Source organism: Sus scrofa, chromosome 9 (genome assembly GCF_000003025.6).
Source record: "Sus scrofa isolate TJ Tabasco breed Duroc chromosome 9, Sscrofa11.1, whole genome shotgun sequence".
NCBI classification, from domain to species: domain Eukaryota; kingdom Metazoa; phylum Chordata; class Mammalia; order Artiodactyla; family Suidae; genus Sus; species Sus scrofa.
In genome coordinates, this window is record NC_010451.4 from 74,981,634 (window position 1) to 75,001,196 (window position 19,563).

At 37.9% G+C, this 19,563-nt stretch overlaps 1 protein-coding gene across 4 annotated transcripts in view; it reads right to left on the reverse strand.

The window, feature by feature from the left end:
* Nucleotides 1,407-19,563, reverse strand: part of PON3 (paraoxonase 3) — a 34,908-nt gene continuing 16,751 nt past the window's right edge. For 2 of the 4 annotated variants that reach the window (XM_021102272.1, XM_021102270.1), the window contains 5 exons: nucleotides 17,442-17,568; nucleotides 13,720-13,920; nucleotides 12,690-12,771; nucleotides 12,315-12,443; nucleotides 1,407-9,995 (listed from right to left, as the gene is read on the reverse strand). In XM_021102272.1, coding sequence (XP_020957931.1) covers nucleotides 9,837-9,995; nucleotides 12,315-12,443; nucleotides 12,690-12,771; nucleotides 13,720-13,920; nucleotides 17,442-17,568 — 698 coding nt within the window. In that variant the 3' untranslated portion in view covers nucleotides 1,407-9,836. 4 annotated transcript variants of the gene reach the window in all.

The following is a 19,563-nucleotide window of genomic DNA, read 5'->3' on the forward strand; positions in this document are numbered from 1 at the left end:
TAATTGGCAAATTCTTAGGATCTAATAAAACATGCAAAATCTCTACATAAAAGACTGTAAAACTTTACTGACAAATTAAAGGTCTCATGGATACATATATCACCTTCAGTTGTTAAAAGACTCAAAATTTAATAATGTCCGTTATGCCAGGTGATCTATACATTCAGTGCAATCCAAATAAAAATCCTAACAAAGATTTGTGGTAATTGACAGGCTGCTTCAGAATTTAAGTGGAAATGCAAAAAGTAAAGAATACCCATAAAAACTTTGGTATTTGGAAGAACAGATTTGGAGGATCTTACTACCAAAAATCAAGATTTATTATAATTCTATTGTAATTAAAACAGTGTAATATTGGGCATTCCCACTTGTGGCTCAACAGGTTAAGGACCTGATGTAGTCTTCGTGAGGATGCACATTTAATCCCTGGCCTCACTCAGAGGGTTAAGGATTTGACATTGCCACCAGCTGTGGCATAGTTCACAGATGCAGCTCGGATCTGGTGTTGCTGTTGAGTCCTAGCCCAGGAACTTCCATGTGCCCCAGGTGTGGCCGTGAAAAGGGAAAAAATAATATAATATTGTTGCGTCAATTGATAAATAATCTAGTGGAACAGAATAGAGTCCAGATATAAACTCATATATATATATATGATCATCTTATTGACCACTGAAATGCTGTGGGGGAATGATTTTCTTTTTCAATAAATATTGCTGTATCAACTGTATATGCAAGTGGCCACAAATAAATCTTGATCCCTATTCACAGAATATCCCAAAATATGTTCCAGGTGGATGACAGATTGAAATATGGAAAATAAAACAATGAATCTCTTATAAGAAATCAGAGAAGCATATTTCATAATCTTGGGGTATGCAGAGACTTCTTTTTTTTTTTGTCTTTTGTTTTTTTAGGGCCGCACCTGCAGAATATGGAGCTTCCCAGGCTAGGGGTCGAATCAGAGCTGTTGCTACCAGCCTACGCCAGAGCCACAGCAATGCCAGATCCAAGCTGAGTCTGCGGCCTACACCACAACTCAAGGCAACACCAGATCCTTAATCCACTGAGCGAGGCCAGGGATTGAACCTGCAACCTCATGGTTCCTAGTTGGATTCAGTTCCACTGTGCCATGACAGGAACTCCTGCAAAGACTTCTTAAACAAAATAACAAAGCCACATCCATAAAAAAATTGATAAATTAGATTTTATTAAAGTTGAAAATTTTCGTTCATCAGAAGACACTATTGAGAAAATGAAAAGATTCAGCAAAAAGTGGAAGAATATGTTTTCAATATAAGTATCCACAAAGTATTCATACCTATAAGTTAAAAATAATGTCAACACAGTTTTTAAATAGGCCAAACTTTGAACATTAACTGCGTAAAAGAAGACTCCAAATGACCAAGAAGCATATGAAAAGGTATTTATTCCATTAGTCATCTGAGGATTGCAAATAAAAATCATGATATAGTCCCACACACTTATCAGAATACTTAAAATTTAAAAAAGAAAAAGAACGATTGATACTCTTGGAAAGAAAGGGAGCAACCAGAACTCTTCAGCATTATTATTGGGAAAATATGTTGGTACTGCCATTTTGCAAAACTGCTCAGATGTTTAGGTGGAACTAAACATATGTGCTATAAATGGATGTATCCTATTTCTCAGTAACTCTAATTCTGTGTCTATAACCAACAGAAATGTTTACATATGTGCATTAAAATACACTCCATAAGAAGATTAATTGCAGCTTAGTTTGTAATTTAAAAAAAAATCTGGATGCAACACAAGTGTTCATCAATAGTAGAATGGATAACTAAATTGTGGGATATTTATACAATGAAATACTATACACAACAAATGAAAAAGAATTAGCCACTGCAGTGTGCTACAACTGAGGCTTACAACATTGGTTTATTTATCACTCATGCTACATATTCATTGCAAGTTGGCTGCAGCACTGCTTCCTATCATCACCAATCCAAGATCCAGTCTAGCAGAGCAGACATTACCAGTTTTGGAGCAAAGAGAAAAGTGACACAGTGAAAAATACACTAGTTCTTAATATTTCTACATGGAAGACGGGTCTTACTTCACCAGCATTTCAATGACCAAAGTAAGCCATATAGCCACTTTTGAATTCAACAACACAGAGATGTGTCACCAGCCTACTGAGAGTAACATACCAAGAAAAGAACAAGGATATTTGAACAACAGTTATCCAACCTACCAAAGAGGTTGAGAGAGTATCTAGATTCTCCCTTGGGCAAATGGGAATCATGATGAAGGTCAATGTTGGGTTCCCCAGAAGCTGAGGATTTCAGAAGCACATGATTTATTGATAGAGTGCTTCATCAGGAAAAATCCTGGAAAGGAGTGAGGGTAGCAGGATAAAGGGGAAGGACCAAAATATTTAAACCTATTAATGGTAGGTCACATCTGACTTTATTGTTTCCATTAGTTATTTATGGTGTGTGTGTATGTGTGTTTGTGTGACTTTTAGCATATGACGTGATTGTTTTGAATAGCAGTGGGCTCTTCTAGAATCCACTCATGAACAATCTATTTTTCAAAGATCTTGAATTTTCATTCTGCCCGCAGACAGTCTTCAGATTCCTTACAGAAGCCACAATTTTTTCTGTAGTGAAAATTGCTTACAGTCCACCAAATGCTCCATCTGCACTTCATTTAGGTTTTACTTCTTGAGGGAACCAGTGGCATTTTATGTGATACATCAGTTAGCTGGTAGAAACCACAGGACTCCTCTAGTGGATAAAGCCTGGAACTTTGAACACAATGAACACAATTTTGTGGTAAGTGTTCCTTTCACCATTTTCCAAAGTCATCCCTGATGGACTGAGCTTTTTCTGCTCTGTCTGTCGTGGAAAATATCAAATTGTGTGTTTAAAGTTTCCACTACATTCTCTGTTCCTACTTAAGCACATTCAGATTTCCTCAGTTGGATGACTTGCCCTATATTGTGCTAATTATGGTCTTTTACATCTCCAGTAAATTGCTTTCTGAAAAACCTCATTGCATGGGAAAAATGAGCTTTGGCAAAAAGTAAGTGGTTTGTTTTCTTGCTATAGACAATTTCCTGCAGTACTTTGACAAATGGTGTGTACACAAGTACATCAGTAACACTGTGTCTGCAACCTAGATCTTCCTTTGTGGTGTGATGGAGACACTAAATCAGCACTTGCCACCTCTTTCCCAGCATCCTTTGCATGCAGTGTTTTAAAATCTTAATAACTATGTATTAGAATCGTGTAAGGAGATTTTATGAAATACCAGTGCCTGAACTTCAACTGGGGCATAGGTGAGTGTGGGAGGAGTCAGATACCACACTTCTAATGCACCTTCATGACCTACAGAGGTGGAAACAAGAACCTCTATTTCCACAACTCTTGAAGCCACAGTATAGGATGCAGTTTTGTATCTTAAATCAGAAGGGCTTGAACAAAACCAAAATTTGAAACATTGAGGAAAAAGGCAGTATAGTAAGCATCTATTCTACTAGTTTGGATTTTGGTGGCAGGTGTGGCTCTAGATCCTACAGTTCTTATGATTCCTTGAGCTCTGGGTCTTAGTTATTGTGACCAAAATTATCTATACTCCCACTCACAATGCACGAGTTTCTCTATATCCTTAACTTCCCATCAAAACTTGACAATATGAGCCTTTTAATTTTGCTAGCCTAATAGGTAATTTAAAAGTGCTGTTTTAATCTGATAAGTAAAGATTCTGAGCTTTTCATGTGCTTCATTTCCCCCCCCTTCTGCAAATTGCTTCTTCACACCATTTGCCTGTTATTCCTTGGGGTTACTACCTCCACTTTGTTATTCTCAAGAGTTCTTAATATATTCTACTTTTTATAATACCTTGTCAGTTTAACTTGCAAATATTTCTCATTCTGATAATTCATCCATTATCTTTGTTAATGGTGCCTTTCGCTGAATAGAAATCTTTAATTTTGATGACTTGAATTCAATCAACTTTCTTGTCTTATATTTTTTAAACCTAATTTCAGAAGTCCTTCCCTAGCTTTAGGTCATAATGATACTCTGCTATAATGTCTCCTATTACACTAAAGGTTATAGAGTTGATCCTTGCTTGGTAGTTACCTAGTGGTGTTAGGTAGGGCAGTTTTATTTCCTTCCGTAGAGTGAGTCCATTCTCCCACTTCTATCTCCTAAACAAATATCCTTCCTCTATTAATTGATGAAGCTAATTTTCTCTTATTTGAATTCCCTAGACAGAAATATGTCTGTTGCTGAGATCTCTATTATATTCCATTGGTCTATTTGTTTTTTTCATGCATAAATCCTAAGTAGTTCTTATTATTAGTCTTATGCTTGCCTTTCATTTTTATTTTCTTGAAGTTGACTTAGCTTTTCCATATGCATGAAAAATCTGTTGTGAGATATCTATTGTATATACCTAAGGGTATATGTGTGTGTGTGTGTGTGTATGTGTATGTTATAGAATAATTATAAAGAGATGCCAGTGTAAACCACTATCTAAGTCAGGAAATGTAATAGTGCAAGCACTTCAGAAATTTCCCCATGTATCTTTCCCTGACCACAGATCCCAACTTCTTTGGAGGCAACCACTATTCTAACTTTTGTGATAATCATCATCTCCCTGTTCTTTCTAACATAACCACCTATGCATGCATCCCCAAACAACATTGTCTAATTTTGCCTTTTTTGGAATTCCCCCAAATAAAATCATACTACACATATTAACTTTTATTTTCTTCAGCTTGACATTATTTGTGAAATTCATTCATGTTGTTGCAAATAGCTCTAGTTATGGTGTACATCATTCAATACTATATCATTGTATGAATTCACTACAATGTATTTATCCATCATAATTTTATTAACACTTCATTGTCTAGTTTTTAGTTTCTTTTAATATGAATAAAATTTTACTACAAACACTTTATTTAATGGTGATAGAATTATAATGATTTACAAACTCTTTTTGATTCAGTTTAAGGAGCTATGATAGAGGACACTAACCACCTACCCAAATCCTTCCTCTCTGGGCACAAGGCTACCCAGCTAAACTAGGTTTCACAGTTTCCCTTCCAGTTAGGTACTGCCATATGACTATGCGGTTGTTGACAGAATGGCAGTAGAAGTGGTTTATGCCATTTCCAAGTCATGCTAAAGAAATTTGGCGTGTCTCCTCCCACTCTCTTTCCCTTTTCCATGAAGTGAAATTCAATATAATGGAATCCAACATGATTGATCATGAAGATGTTAATGCCTCTGTGTGAAAACTGCTAGACTCCTGGTGAACCATAAGGATCAGAATTTCCATACTCATCTGTCTCAGGAACAATCATCTGTGATCTCTGATGTGAAAGAGATTATAAATATTTTTTAAAATTAAGAAGCATATATACAACACTGGCATATAATAAGTCTTATCTAAATTTTACATATACTACTTTTTTAATCCTCTTACCAACCCTAAGTGCTAGTTACCCTTATTATCTCATTTTTAAAGAGAAGAAAACAGAAAAGGCCAGAGTTGCACGGATAGTAACTGGAACTCAAATCCAGAAAACTGGCTCTCCTGTCTGTGCTTTTACCCACTGTGATGTACTATCTTCTAGTAATGTTTTTATTCTTTAAGCCACTGGGTTTGAGGTTTGTTTGCTATAATAGCTTGGCAGGACCTTAAAAATATAGGAATTTGAACCTAGAAGTGGGGTTCTAAAAATAACCTTAAATATGTGGTTAGATTAGAGTTAAGGAAACGTCATAGGATGCAAAGCTGGAGACCCTTGTAATGTTTAAAAATATTTACTAAATCATTTTCTGCATTAACTCAAAGCCTGGCCACTTACCCAAAGAGCAAATAGAATGTCAACGTGTATTGATTGATTCTTAATTTTTTAGTAGAGGACAGTAATAAAATAATATGCTCAGGTAAGAATTTTACTGGACATAAGGCAGAAGGCTGTAGAGGAGGTCTATAAGTTTGGTTCTGTTTGCCAACAGCAAAGGGGTAAAATTGCTACAGGTCAGAGCCTTTCCCAAATACCTCCAGTGATTTGCTGCCTGTATTCTATTCTTCCTTATTTTTTCACCAAGAGGATTTACTATAGTTATTCTGCTCATAGGCAACCACTGTAATTGGATACATTGTGGGAACAATGACTTTATTTTCTAGGCTGCCTCTTGCAGCCACATCTGGACCTAATGAGGAAATAGAAACACTAACCAGGGATACTGTGTTTTGAACTGGATGCAGAAATTGGATGGGATTTTGAGTTATACTTTTGATAAGGGAGTCAATGGGTAAGAGAAGGGTGCAGATGGATATTTGTTGGCCAAAGGTGGACTGTGGCATAGATCACAAATTGTTCACTAAAATTTATTCTTTTTTTTCTCCTTGAATAAGTATCTTTCTAGTCATATTACATCACTTTGCAGTTAGTTAGGTGCAGCCATGTGGTTAGTTTTTACCATTGGTAAGGGAGTAGAAGTCATGGCTATCATTTCTGGTCCTGGGCCTTAAGACATTGGGTATTTCTTGCTGACACCCTTTAACCTCTTTCTCCTTCCAATTTGATAAAACACATAGTGGTGACCTAGCTTTTGCCATGAGATAACTATGCAGCAACATGATGCAGCTATTTGCTGCTCAAGAGCCACTCACCTATGCAGCGACATGATGAAGCTATTTGCTGCTCAAGAGCCACTCTCTGTGCAGCTCCCCATTGCTCTGTGTCCTGGAGGCTTTATGGGCTCCATTAATAGCTCCCTGTCTTCTGGATTCTAGTTGGGAGGCTGGAAGAGGAGTTCAGTCAAGATATTTATTCCCTCTGCTCTGTCTGTGCTGAGTTGTCACAGATTAGCTGCCTCTTTCTACCAGTGACCAGAACATCTGTTAGGAGAGTCTCCACATTGTCTATTCTCTTCTGGTTCTAGGAACTGCTTCCACCCCTTGCACCTTCAAACCTCGGGTTGGAAAGAGTCCCTGGCCTTCTCCCACCTCCATCTCTCTCCTTCCATTGCTAACAGTGGAGTGTTGTACTTTGTCTAATTAGTTTCCCTTGTCATTCCCACTTTTGTGTCCATAGTCCCCTTGAAGAACTTCCCTCAGTAGTCCTGTCTGTGTGTGTTTGTTCTTTCCTGCAAGATCCTCACCAGTGATGTCTCTGGATGGCCCCATCATGGGAAGCTGCCTCATCCATTACTCTCTTAAGAACTAGGAAGTAAAAGAGAAATAGGTCATCCATTTTTTTAAGGTGTTGTATGTTTTGTTTTGTATGTTACAGTAGGTTATCTTTACCCCAATTAACAGAGTATTATATTTTTTCTAGGAGTTTGTTCTTTTCATTTAAATTTCGAATTTATTGGTGCAAGGTGGTTCATCAACTCCTCTTTTTCTCTCTCTAATATCTATAGCAACTGCAAGTCTTAATTTTCATTTCTGATATTGGATAATTGAGCCATTTTTTTCATCATAAGTTTCACCAGACGTGTATTAGTTTTTATTCATCTTTTTAAAGAATGAATTTTGGGCTTTTGTTTAATCTTTACATTATATGTGGTTTTCTGTTCATTAGTTGACTAATTGTCATTATGAATTACTCAAAACTTAGCATCTTAAAACATTTTTATCAGGATGCACAGTTTTTTTGTGAACAAAACAGAAATGGAAGTGTTTTTGTATAACCTAGCTTCGACAGTCACACATCATCGTCTAGGATATCCTGTTGCTTACACAGATCAGCCATATTTCATGTAGCAGGGAACAGTGCATGAGGATGAGAATCCAAAAAATTAAGGATCTTTGGGGCCATCTTGGAGCTGTTTACCACATTGGTTTTTGCTCTTATCATTACTATTTTCCTTCCAGAGCTCACTTACCCGCTAATCATCAACCTAGTATCCCTGCCTGCACCTCTGAAAATTAAACAGAAAGGCTGGGGAAGAAAAGACCATAAATCATCAAAATGCAGCATTTATTGTGAGGGGCAATCCTTCTTCCCAAGCCAAGTGAGGGAAGAGGCTTAAAATAATCCCACAAAGATTGGAAGTGCCTGCCTGAAGGGAAACTCCAGCGCTCTGTAACTTTCTTAGGCCCTTACTGTGAAAGTATGTATTAGTCCCTATTAAGGAGATCCCCAAAGTCTCTGTGGGAATTTTATCATGTGGCCTTTCCTAAATTTGTCTGGGTAGAAGGGCAGGGCAAATTCTTAGGAATACACCAGCATCTATATACTCTTATTCTTCTAAATCTGGCTCTCAATGTTCCCTTAGTCTGGTAAACTTGATCAAATTTGAACTGTAAGAGTTAAAGACAGAAAAAAAAAAAAAAAAAAAAGGAACTCCTATTGTGGCTCAGCAGGTTAAGGATCTGATGTCTCTGTGAGGATGTGGATTCGATCTCTGGCCTCGCTCAGTGGATTAAGGATCTTGTGTTGCTGTGGCTGTGACATCAGCCTGCAGCTGCAGATCCATTTCAACCCCTAGCCTGGGAACATCCATATGCCATAGGTGCAGCCAAAAAAAGAAAAAGAGAAAAAGGAAAAGAGAAAAAAGGACAGTTATATTTTTGAAACTGATTTGTATATGTGCTTTTAATTATTTTATCCTGCATCCCTGTACCAGTTAGGCTTTTGAAATTTAAAATCTGAGAACTGACTATAACATTTTGCTGAGTCATTCATCCCCTAATGCAGTGAAAACTACAATCTTACTGTCTAAATCAGAGAAAGTTACATGGGCTAAAAAGTAGAATTTCACACATCTACAGAACTTTTCAACCAAACTTACAGCTAATTGAGCAAAATGATTTAGGAAATAAAGAGGCCACCCTAACACCCCACTGCCAGAAGAGGAAAAAAAAGAAATCAACCAACTAGGAAAGTCATGAAAAAGGAAAACAGTGGGGTGCTTGAGTATATGAAGTCCCATGACTTGGTAAAAATTGTCTTGGTTTTTGACCAAGAAAGAGTCACTTCTGTTCATTCTCATCAAACTAAGGTTGAGTTGATCCTTAAGATAAGACTTCAAGCCAATACTCTGATATTTATATTTATTTTATATTCTTTGGTCCAAGTCTATGGAATATTACTTAATAAGTGGTTATTGAATCAGCCAGAAGAGCAAGTTCAAAGCAGCTGATGATAAATGTCCTGAGGTCCCATCTCCTGGTTTAGAGCCAAGTCAATTACAATACTTTAAATACAGATATCACTGCAAATAAAGACCTATTACAAAAGTCAGATTAGCCCTGCTCTAAAGTAGGCAGTGTGGTCTTTCGTCAGATTTTCTAGAATCTGATTTCCTGTGTGTCTGCATTGAGAGAATTCAAGTTCGAGGAGGGCTTTGGACAGTCACACAAAGCCAACTCTTACTTTTATCCATGGGCTGGGCACTTGACTGGCAGTTTATGCCTTGTACAACTGGTGGAAGAGAAGGGTAACTGCAAATTTCCAAATGTTAGTTAGCTTTTCTCCTAGTCTGGACCGCAGAAGGCTCAGAACATCATAGCGGTAAGAGGTAGTTTTGCCACATGGTTACCCCTGAGCCCTAGATAAGCAGAACACCTCCTCACCACAGCTGACACATCTTATTGTAGAAAGAATATTAGGGTGGGCTTGGTTTCTTGTTGAACTGTCAACTTGACTTGCAATTTGGTGGATATTATGTAATCTTTCTGCTTTTCTACTTCCATCCATGAGAAAAGCTGGACATGTTTTTGTTGGTGTTTGTCATTTACTTATAGTTCCACTTATCATATAATTAAGGGTTTACTTTTACCAAATATCTAGCTTTTTTTTTTTTTTTTTGAATATCTGGATTCTAGAGCACACAGTACAGAGCTTTGTGAAATACGGTGCCTATGAGAAGTTTCCCCTTGTACACAGAAGCCACAGAGCTGCCCTGAAGCACAGAGCCAGTGTTGGCATACTCGGTGCTTATCCTGGGCTTCTCAGATAAAGCATTCTGGATACGAAGCACCTGTTAGGAAAGATCATTCATTAGTAGACCATACAAGTAAAAAGCCTTCAGAGACATCTTCCTTCCCAAGTACTCCAGGTCTAATATATTTCTCAAAAATCAATAAGCTAAAATCCATACAAGTTCAATCATCCTTTTCCTCTTCTGATGAAAGTATTAATGTCCTGATGATATCTAGCCAGTCACATGGACTAGTGTGTCTGACATTAGCCAAACTCCTCAATAGATTGTTTACACAATTTTGATATTTCAGACATCTCTATAGAGAGAGGTAAGAACTGTGGATGTTCTTATCTAACTATTGAGGGAACGGTGTTCCTCCCTCTATGGAAAGGGCCTTGCCTTTGACTGAGCATATAGCAAGGGGAGGGAAACACGGGATAAAATGATGAAGAGACAACCAGTTAGCCAGCTAACCCAACCCAGTAGCACAGCTGGAGCATCCCTTCAAGGAAGCATAAGAAATGCATACTTTGGAACTCAGTCTGACACATCAATGCCTAGTACTGTTAATGATCCCTAGAATTAACGTAATTTAGTTTGCTAAATCAGTAAATATATACGTGTTCAAGTTTCCAAATAGCCTGGATGAAGTTCACTCAAAGAGGACATGATAGGAATTAAAGCAAACAAATTAGGAACTCATGAGTCATGAGTCTATATTGACATCTCATTAAAATAGAGTTTAGTTGAGTTTTGTTTTTTGTTTTTTTTAATCTTAAGTAAGATCCTACAACTTTATCTTGGGTTCGTTATGTGAAAATAGTCAAGCTTGGATCATGTGAAAAATATTAGCTTCAACCAAAAAATAAAGTGATAGTGAAAAAAAGAAGTCTTACTTAAACAAATGATTAAACTTGAATATGGAGGCATGAAAATGAGTCTAAATAATTTTTGAATCATTCTGTGGATCATATTTTCATTCTTTTAAAGAAGATGTTGTTGGGCATTTGTAGAAAAGTTATATGTGTGACTTGGGGGACACATTTGAGACAAGATTTGCTTACTAACTTCGGGTAATAATTCTTCAGGCTCAATTCTTAAGCTGGACTTCTGTTTCTTTTTATATTTTTTGATGTTTTGGGGATTTTTTTTTTTGGTTTCTATGTTTTGTCAAGAAGTGTGGCTAATACTTTAATAAACAATTTTTAGAAAAACCCTGAAGAATAGCAATATTGGAAGCAGAATAACTATATGTTCTACTTTACCCACTGAGCCAATTATCAGGGTGGGATTTGAATCTCAATTTGGAAGCAGAATAACTATATGTTCTACTTTACCTACTGAGCCAATCCCAGGGTGGGATTTGAATCTCAATTTCCCAATTCCCCAGACCTAAATTCTAACACTACATCTTTCTTCAAACCTTACCTTCTCAGTGAGGCCTATTATGGTCTCTATATTTAATAAGACCTGTCATCTCTCTGTTCATAGCAATCTTGATCCTTTTTACTGTTAATGCTTTTTCTTCCCATAGAACCTACCACCTTCACACCTACTATATAATATATATTATTCTTATGCTTATTGTTCATTATCTGCCGCCCTTCCTAAGAGCAGGGATCTTTGTATGTTTTGTTTTCTGATATGTCCTAAGCATTACAACAAAATCTGGTACATTATAAGTGCTCTGTAAATTTTTGTGAATAAATCTCTCAGAGGATATGTGCCAAAAATTTATATCTGCATTTAAATTCACTAGAGATTTTTTATTCTTAAGCTCAATACTATAGTAATTGCAATGCTATATGCTATTGTTTTTAATGCCATATAAAATTCAATGGCATATGATACTATTTTAGAAGAGATTTAGAAATAACACAATATCTTTAAATGAGACGTTCTTCAGAACTATCGTATATAAGTAGAATCTGCTGGCAAAATCTAATTTTGTTTTGAAGGTATTGTCATTTAAACCCTTTCATTTTAGCTTCCTGTTGGGCTGTGTGAAAGATGGTTCCATATGTAACTCTCCCTTTGCCTAACTTCAGGGCCTGCTCAGTCTACACCCTGAGAAATGTGATATGGCAATCTGGGTCCATATAAATAATCAAGCTCATATTTTCCCATTATTCCCAATAGTAAGTATAGCCTTTGCAAGGATGGGATATGCTATTTAGCATGCAACTGGCACCAGGTGACTTTAAAGAGGTTAATAGGCTGTATCTCCCCATCCTGCCCCAAATCTCTACTCTTTCCATACTACATAAAATTTGTTCAGTCTGTAACATCACATATGACCTCCTAAATCCTCACAAGTCACCTCAACAAATTAGTCTTGCAGCTTTTCCCATAAGCTCAGAGAAGTTTAAAACTTACTTCTGATCCTGGCGGATCCTCAGTGTTATAGATCACCAGCTTGATGGCATTAGGATGGCATCCTGCCCAAATATCTCCCGTATCAGGATCAATAGTTAAGTTATCCACTAAGGTGTCTAACTGTATTACCTTCCAATAAAGAGGAAGTAGTGAGACATTGTTTTGACTTTTTTCCCTTCCTCCTCCCTCCCACCAGCTCCCTTTGGCTCCTGAAATTGGTATTTTTGCTACTAAACTTTAGAAGGGCAAGCATAATCTTGCCAGCATTTTTCTAAAATAGCCATATTTCCTTCATTCAAGGAACATATTCCCAGGTCTAGCTCAAGAGCTACTATTAGCTATAACATGTTGTGTGGGAAGTCAGGCCACTTTTACCTTGAGTGGAGTTAAATCCCAGTTGTCATGTTTTTTCATTACATGAATGTTTTTATCAAATACATCAGCCACATAGATATACCTTTGAAATAAATAACATTTACATTTAAGCATATAGTAATGAGAGAGAACACTTATTTTGGAGAAGAGGTATACAAATTCACAATATCTCAACATGCCACTGCAATGCCTTTCTCAACAAGAGTAAAAGAAAAGGAGTGGTATTTTTAATACTTCTAAAATGCTTTAAGTTTTGAATATTATATATGACCTTAAAGTAATGGAATTGCTGTTTCTAGATGCTATATTGGCTCGGTCTCATTATTTAGGAGTCACACTTTACTTTTTAAATTGAATGGAAGTAAGTGGCTCTCTTATAAGGCCAAAAGAGTCTATACTTCCAGAAAGTAGTGCTTGAAAAGAAGTATCAGATGATCATAAAACTAAATCACAATCATTTTTAAAAAGAGGAAGAACACGTGGAGCTGTTTTTCCACAGGGATCATCTCTATTTATTGTCTCACCTTTACATATTAATATTCATGGTTCTCTTCTTTTTAAAAAATCTTCTATTTTAAACACTTGAATGTTTCTCACACAATTTCATGCTGTATAAAATAGTGTTTTCTCCTAGAAAAATTTGCTAGAGTTTAACAGTAACTCTGAAACTTATGCAATTTTGCAATGCCCAATCTAAGGTCTCCTTCCCTAATAAGAACTGTTGAGTAACTGAAGTTACTTTTACTAAGTGGTTAAAGACTTTCTAGCCCCATAAGGGCCAGAGGTATCATGCATTTATTCTCCTTTTTAATCACTTAAGAATTTGGAACCAGAGCCTCATATCTTTAAGTCCAAACCCCTCAATTTCATTGGGGGAACCTGAAGTGCAAGAGGGCAATGGTTGGCTTAAGATCACATATTTGATGTGAACCCTGGCCACACTTAAGCCTCAGGAAATAACTACTTGTTCAGGGAAAAAGTTCACTAAAATGTCAAGGGCAAAGCATTGAAAATTTATAAAAGAGCTTACTTCTTGTCTGATGAGACTGTGATCCCATTGGCAGAATTAAATCCTTTGGCCACCACCTTAACCTCCCTTGGACTGTAGAAAAGAACATAAGTCCAGTGAAGATCCAGGACTATCTCTAATGTTGCCAAGAAGAAGTTGGTAAAGTAGTGATCTCTGGTGGCATAGAATTGTTCTGCTCCAAGAACCACAATGTCATTCACACTAAAATGAAAAAGAAAAGAAAGAAAGAAAAGAGAGAGAGTGAGAGACGGGGTAAGGGGTGAGGGGAAATCCCATGGACTATTTATTTAAAATCACTAGATCTCAAAGACCAATAAGTTTATCAGTTTGAAAAAGAATATATGAACTAGCATACATTAAAGAATTCCACTGAATGTAAAAGACTTTTCATTGCTCTGATGGGTTTTCTTTTAGCCATTTGTTATTTTCTTATTCCTCCCCTACACAGAAGTCAACAAAAACAGACAAATATACAAGTAAACCTCAAATCTGAATCTGTTTACCCGTAAATGTTAGTATTAGTTATCTGTGTGGGTATAGTGCAATTTACCAATAGTTCTGGTTCTCTTCCTTCTACAATAAAGCTTCTACATGCCCTTGGAATTAGGCATAGCCATGTGATTTGCTTTGGCAAATGGAATAAAGTAACATATGTGGCTTCTGAGATGGGAGACTTTAAGAGTCAGTACAAGATCCATCAGGCATCCCTCATTTTTCCATAGTAACTAGCCATTTTTCTGATAATAGAGAATGTAGTACTCTTAGGATCCTAGATGAGGACAACATAAAACTGAGTTCCTAAATCACTCACATTGGATATGTAGCATGAGTAAGAAAACAAAACAAAATTTTGTGGCCCTGAGCCATTAAAGAAAAGTCAGGATTTTTCTTTTCTATTATAGTAGCATAGCCCAGTCCATGTTTTCTCTGCGTGAGATTATGAGTGTTGTTCTTTCTTATTTATGTTCCTCAATATAATTAAAAATTTTAAATGAAGCAAGTCTTACTCTTACAACAATGAAAACAAAATCTTTTACATTTTGGAAAAGGAAAGAGAGACAGAACTTGAAAAAGTATTAAAAAAAAGACTGAATATTTATCGATTAAATTTAGGAAAGAAAAACCTGTGTGTATCAAGAAAAACTTTGAGGTTCTGATGTACAGTGACTTTCCCAAGGTCACTGAGCTACTCATCTTTTAGGTCTCATCTTATGCAATCTTTCTTCTAAAGAGTATTTATTACCTGACATCATGGGTTAAGTTAAATTCCCTCATGATTTGTTCTGTAGTACCTTGTTCTACCTCTTGAAATGCTTGGTCAGTGTGTATATCAGGGTACCTCTCAAGGTCCTCTTTAGTTTCTCAAAGCTATACCTGCCCTGTTTCAGCTGGGACTTATTCAACCAGCTCTGCATGGGTCAGAGAGACTTTCCAGAGGGCGTCATTACAGAGCTTCACTTCATGTCTGCTATGGGCCTCTTATTTCCCACTTCCAGGCTTCCATGTCCACATCAAAGCACAAGATATCACTAGAATTGCCTTGCACATGCATATGCAAGTATATACAGGAGTTAACATGCCTTGAGGCAAACCTGTGACTAAGGGGAGATGAGGCTGGTAAATAAACTCCTCTTTTTTTCTTATCTTGGCCAGATTATCTTGAAATGAAGCTTATGTTGCTAATCAGAAGACAGTCCTATAATTTCAAACAGTCAGTTGCACTTAGCAGTGGCCAGCTTGATAATGCATTTGCTATAGACCCTCTCCTATATGAGTTTCCTAGGGCTGCTGTGACAAAGTAGCACAGACTGGGTGGCTTAAGATAACAAAAATTTATTGTCTCAGTTCTGGAGGCCAGAAGTCTGAAATCAAAGTGTTGACAGAGCCATGTTTGCTCTGAAGTTTCTCCAGGTGGATCTTTCCTCTGGTACCTCTACCTGTTCCTTAGCTTGTAGCTGCATCACTTCAGCCTCACTTTCCATCTTCACATGTGTACTCCCCATGTGTCTGTCTTTCTTCTTATAAGGACACCAGTCGTTGGATTAAGGGTCCACTCTGCTCCAAGATAGCCTCATCTTAACTAATTACATATGCAATGTTCCTATTTCCAAAGAAGGTCACATTCTGGGGTGTCAGGGTTAAAACAACAATTCAGCCCAGAACATTCCCTTTCCCCTGCCTCAGGCTGGTCTCTAACTTCTCTGTCCTGGGCTGGTGCTCCCTAATAAAGTAGTTGTATCTCCAGTTTTCCCTCAGGCTTGTGCCTTCTGAGGAACTCATCCCATGAGGTGATGTCATTGCATTTGGTCCTCACAGTCAGCAGGTAGTTAAGTCAGGCCAATGAGAGAATCCCCATTTTGCTGAGGAAAACTGAAGCACAGGTTAAGTGATTTATCTCAGTCACCGGTGACAGTCTGGTCCCCACCCTGCCGCAGAACCCAGCCCAGTGCATCATGGGAAAAGTCAGTAACATTGACTACTCTTACTTCTTCTGCCTCTACTTTCGTTGCCCCCAAATTCTATGGGGAGAAATTCAAATGGGTTGTTGAGAAAGAGAGCATGGAAAGATGAACCTCCCCTGTTTTGGAACCAGTCTTTTTAGTTGAATCCATTTTATAAAAGGTTCTTCATTGTTATAGACTTGAAATAGGCAACCTAATCAGTAAAAAGCTTACATTTTTTTTTCTCAACACACTAAGAAAGATGTTTACCACAGTGATTAAGAGCCCATCTTTGAATTCAGATGGATCTGAGTTTACTCTCTAGTTCTACCACTTAAAAATTATGTAACTTGAGGGAGATCCTGTCATGGGGTCACAGAAATGAATCTGGCTAGGAACCATGAGGTTGTGAGTTCGATCCCTGGCCTTGCTCAGTGGATTAAGGATCTGGCATTGCCATGAGCTGTGGTGTAGGTCACAGATGCAGCTCGGATCTGATGTTGCTGTGGCTGTGGCATAGGCCAGCAGCTGTAGCTCCAATTGGACCCCTAGCCTGGGAACCTCCATGTGTTGCAGGTGCAGCCCTAAAAAACAAACAAAAAAACCCAACAAAAAAGAAAACAAACAAAAATTATATAGCTTGGAAACGTTACTTAACCCAAATCTGTGTTTACTTATGCCTGTTACTAAAGGCAGTTGTGATAAAGAAATGGAATTAGGTTTCTTTTTTTTTTAAATAAATTTTGTTATATTTATAGTTGTACAATGATCATCAGAACCAAATGGAATTAGGTTTCTTTGGCACAGTGCCTGACGCAATAGTCAATACTTCATAAATATAAATTTTTATATGTGTCTACAGGCCTTTTTACAAATTCTACTTTAAGACTTTGGCTGAACAAGGGAATGTTCCTTCTGGAGGCTGGTTATAACACCCAGTGGGTGTGGCTCTCAGAATACAATGGACCAGGATGACTAAAGGGTGTAGGTGTTTAAAGAGCCCAATAGCAGCTACTGCATTGTTGTGGTATGGAGGATGAAATTAGAGCTGAGACTATAATTGAGCACCTTTATAGGATTAAAGTGCTTTCAAAGAGTTAGAGGATATAAAGATGTTCACTGCCAAATACAGCAATTTCTGGTGAGGTGCTGGGCACTGTCACCATGGAAACCTTTAGAAAGCTTTAGAAAAAGAATGCTACAAAACGAAAGTTTAAGAAAGCCTGCTGAACTAAAGAAAACAAAGTACACAGCAGAGGTGCAAATACTTAAATTCCATACCTTTTGAGAAGCTCGTGTTTTATAGTTTTCAGGTGTATCAGAGAATGTTGTTGTTCCTCAAATTTAAATATCTCCACAGTGGACTCCATGTGGGGATGATTCACAACATAAAGATACACAGTATGGTCTAAAGTGGGAAAAAGGCATAATTTCCAAGAAGTTTGCTTTGATTACATCTGTTATTAGACTTAGTGTCGAACTTTGTCAAGTCCAAGGATTTTTCTTTGACATCTTATATTTGATCCCCACAACCCATCTGATAAGTAAGTCTATTGAAGAAATTGACATCTAATGACTTGTCAGTGATTTCACTCCCACCCAGTGGCAGAGCTGAGCCCAGATGTTTCTGTAGTGCTCTCTTTGGTCTCACCTGCACACTCTCTCTAACAGGAAGATACAGAACTACAGTGGTGCATAAACATGGATGTGGTTTCCCAAGGTGGCCCTTCAATAAGAGAAGTGGGTATAAGTCAGCAAAGTTTTGTTGGGATCTCTTTTCTGTGAGAACTGCCTACATTGCAACACACATTGCAGAAGTGACAGGCCTGGAGTTCCCATTGTGGCTCAGCAGTTAACACACCTGACTAGCATCCATGAGGACATAGGTTCCATCCCTGGCCTTGATGAGTGGGTTAAGGATCTGGCATTGCCGTGAGCTGTGGTGTAGGTTGCAGATGCGGCTTGGATCCTAAATTGCTATGGCTGTGGTGTACGCCAGCGGCTACAACACTGATTAGACCCCTAGCCTGGGAACCTCCATATGCCGCAGGTGCAGCCCTAAAAAGACAAAAAAAAAAAGTGACACGCCTGTGTACCTATGTTAAAATAAACATTCTCCAACTAGAGAATGAACTTCTAAAACAACTCAACTACCTGAGTTGCAGTAACAATATTCAGTTATTGGTGAACCGAATGGGCGTGGAATGTAAATATGAATGCAGGAGAAAATAGATTAGCCAATTCTAGGTATAACCAACCTCAGGAATGTTCACCTGTCTGTTCTCATACTGGAATGTGAACTTCTGTGACAAGATTGGGGTAGTCTTCTGGCTTCTCAAAGTACTGTTTTCTCACTTACAAGGAGCTCTAAGTGAGATGAGCTTTGGAGTTTGAAAGAGCCTGGCCCCATGTTCTCACTGCAAGAAGTGATCTGCATTTATCTCCCCCGCTCCCTGTTTCTTTGTTTCTTTCTTTCTTTTCTTTCCTTCCTTCCTTCTCTCTCTTTTTTTTTTTCTTTGTCTTTTTAGGGCTGCACTGGCAGCATATGAAAGTTCCCAGGCTAGAGATAGAATCAGAGCTACAGCTGCCGGCCTATGCCACAGCCACATCAACATGCAATCCGAGCCGCATCTGCAACCTACACCGCAGCTCTCAGCAATATCATATCCGTAACCCACTGAGCAAGGCCAGGGAGCGAACCCACACCCTCAAGGATACTTGCTGGGTTCGTTTTCACTGAGCCATAATGGGAACTCCACCTGGTTCCTTTCTTGATGTGGTTTCCAATCGCGAAATGCAGCAAATCAGGCCCTGAGATGCGGGCCTCTGAAACACATGGGCTCCTTTACCAAGTTAGGTAAAAGTACACTCTCACAGATGAGGGTCCCTTCTCCAGTGAAGCATCATATGTAGTTGGGTGTCAGGCAAAAAAGAGGTGACTGTTTAATTATTTATTTAGAGCCAGGAGCCCAAATTCTACCCAAATAAAAAGCACAGGATTAGAAGTAAGACTGCCTGGGTTCTAGTTTGGAAATTGCCATTTCCTAATGACAAAGGTGAAATCACACTTTATTGCATTTCTCTAAACTCCATTTCTTCATCTGTAAAACTGAGTATCAACATCTGCCATGCCTCTCTTACAGGGTTCACTCATTAATTCCTTTAACACATGTTCTTAGAGCACCTAATTTGCAGCAGATGCTGTTCTAGTCTTTGGGAATCCAGCAATGAACTTGTTGTTATGCTTTTATGGTGGTTACATTCTAGAGAAGAAGACAGGGAGGAAATAAGTAGTAAGTAAAGGAATACTGGAGTAGGGAGATTGTCTTCTCCATCTACTCATACCCACAAAAAAGTGACAGGCTTTGGTCTAGAGATAAGAAGGAGCTGGCTAGAGAGCAAT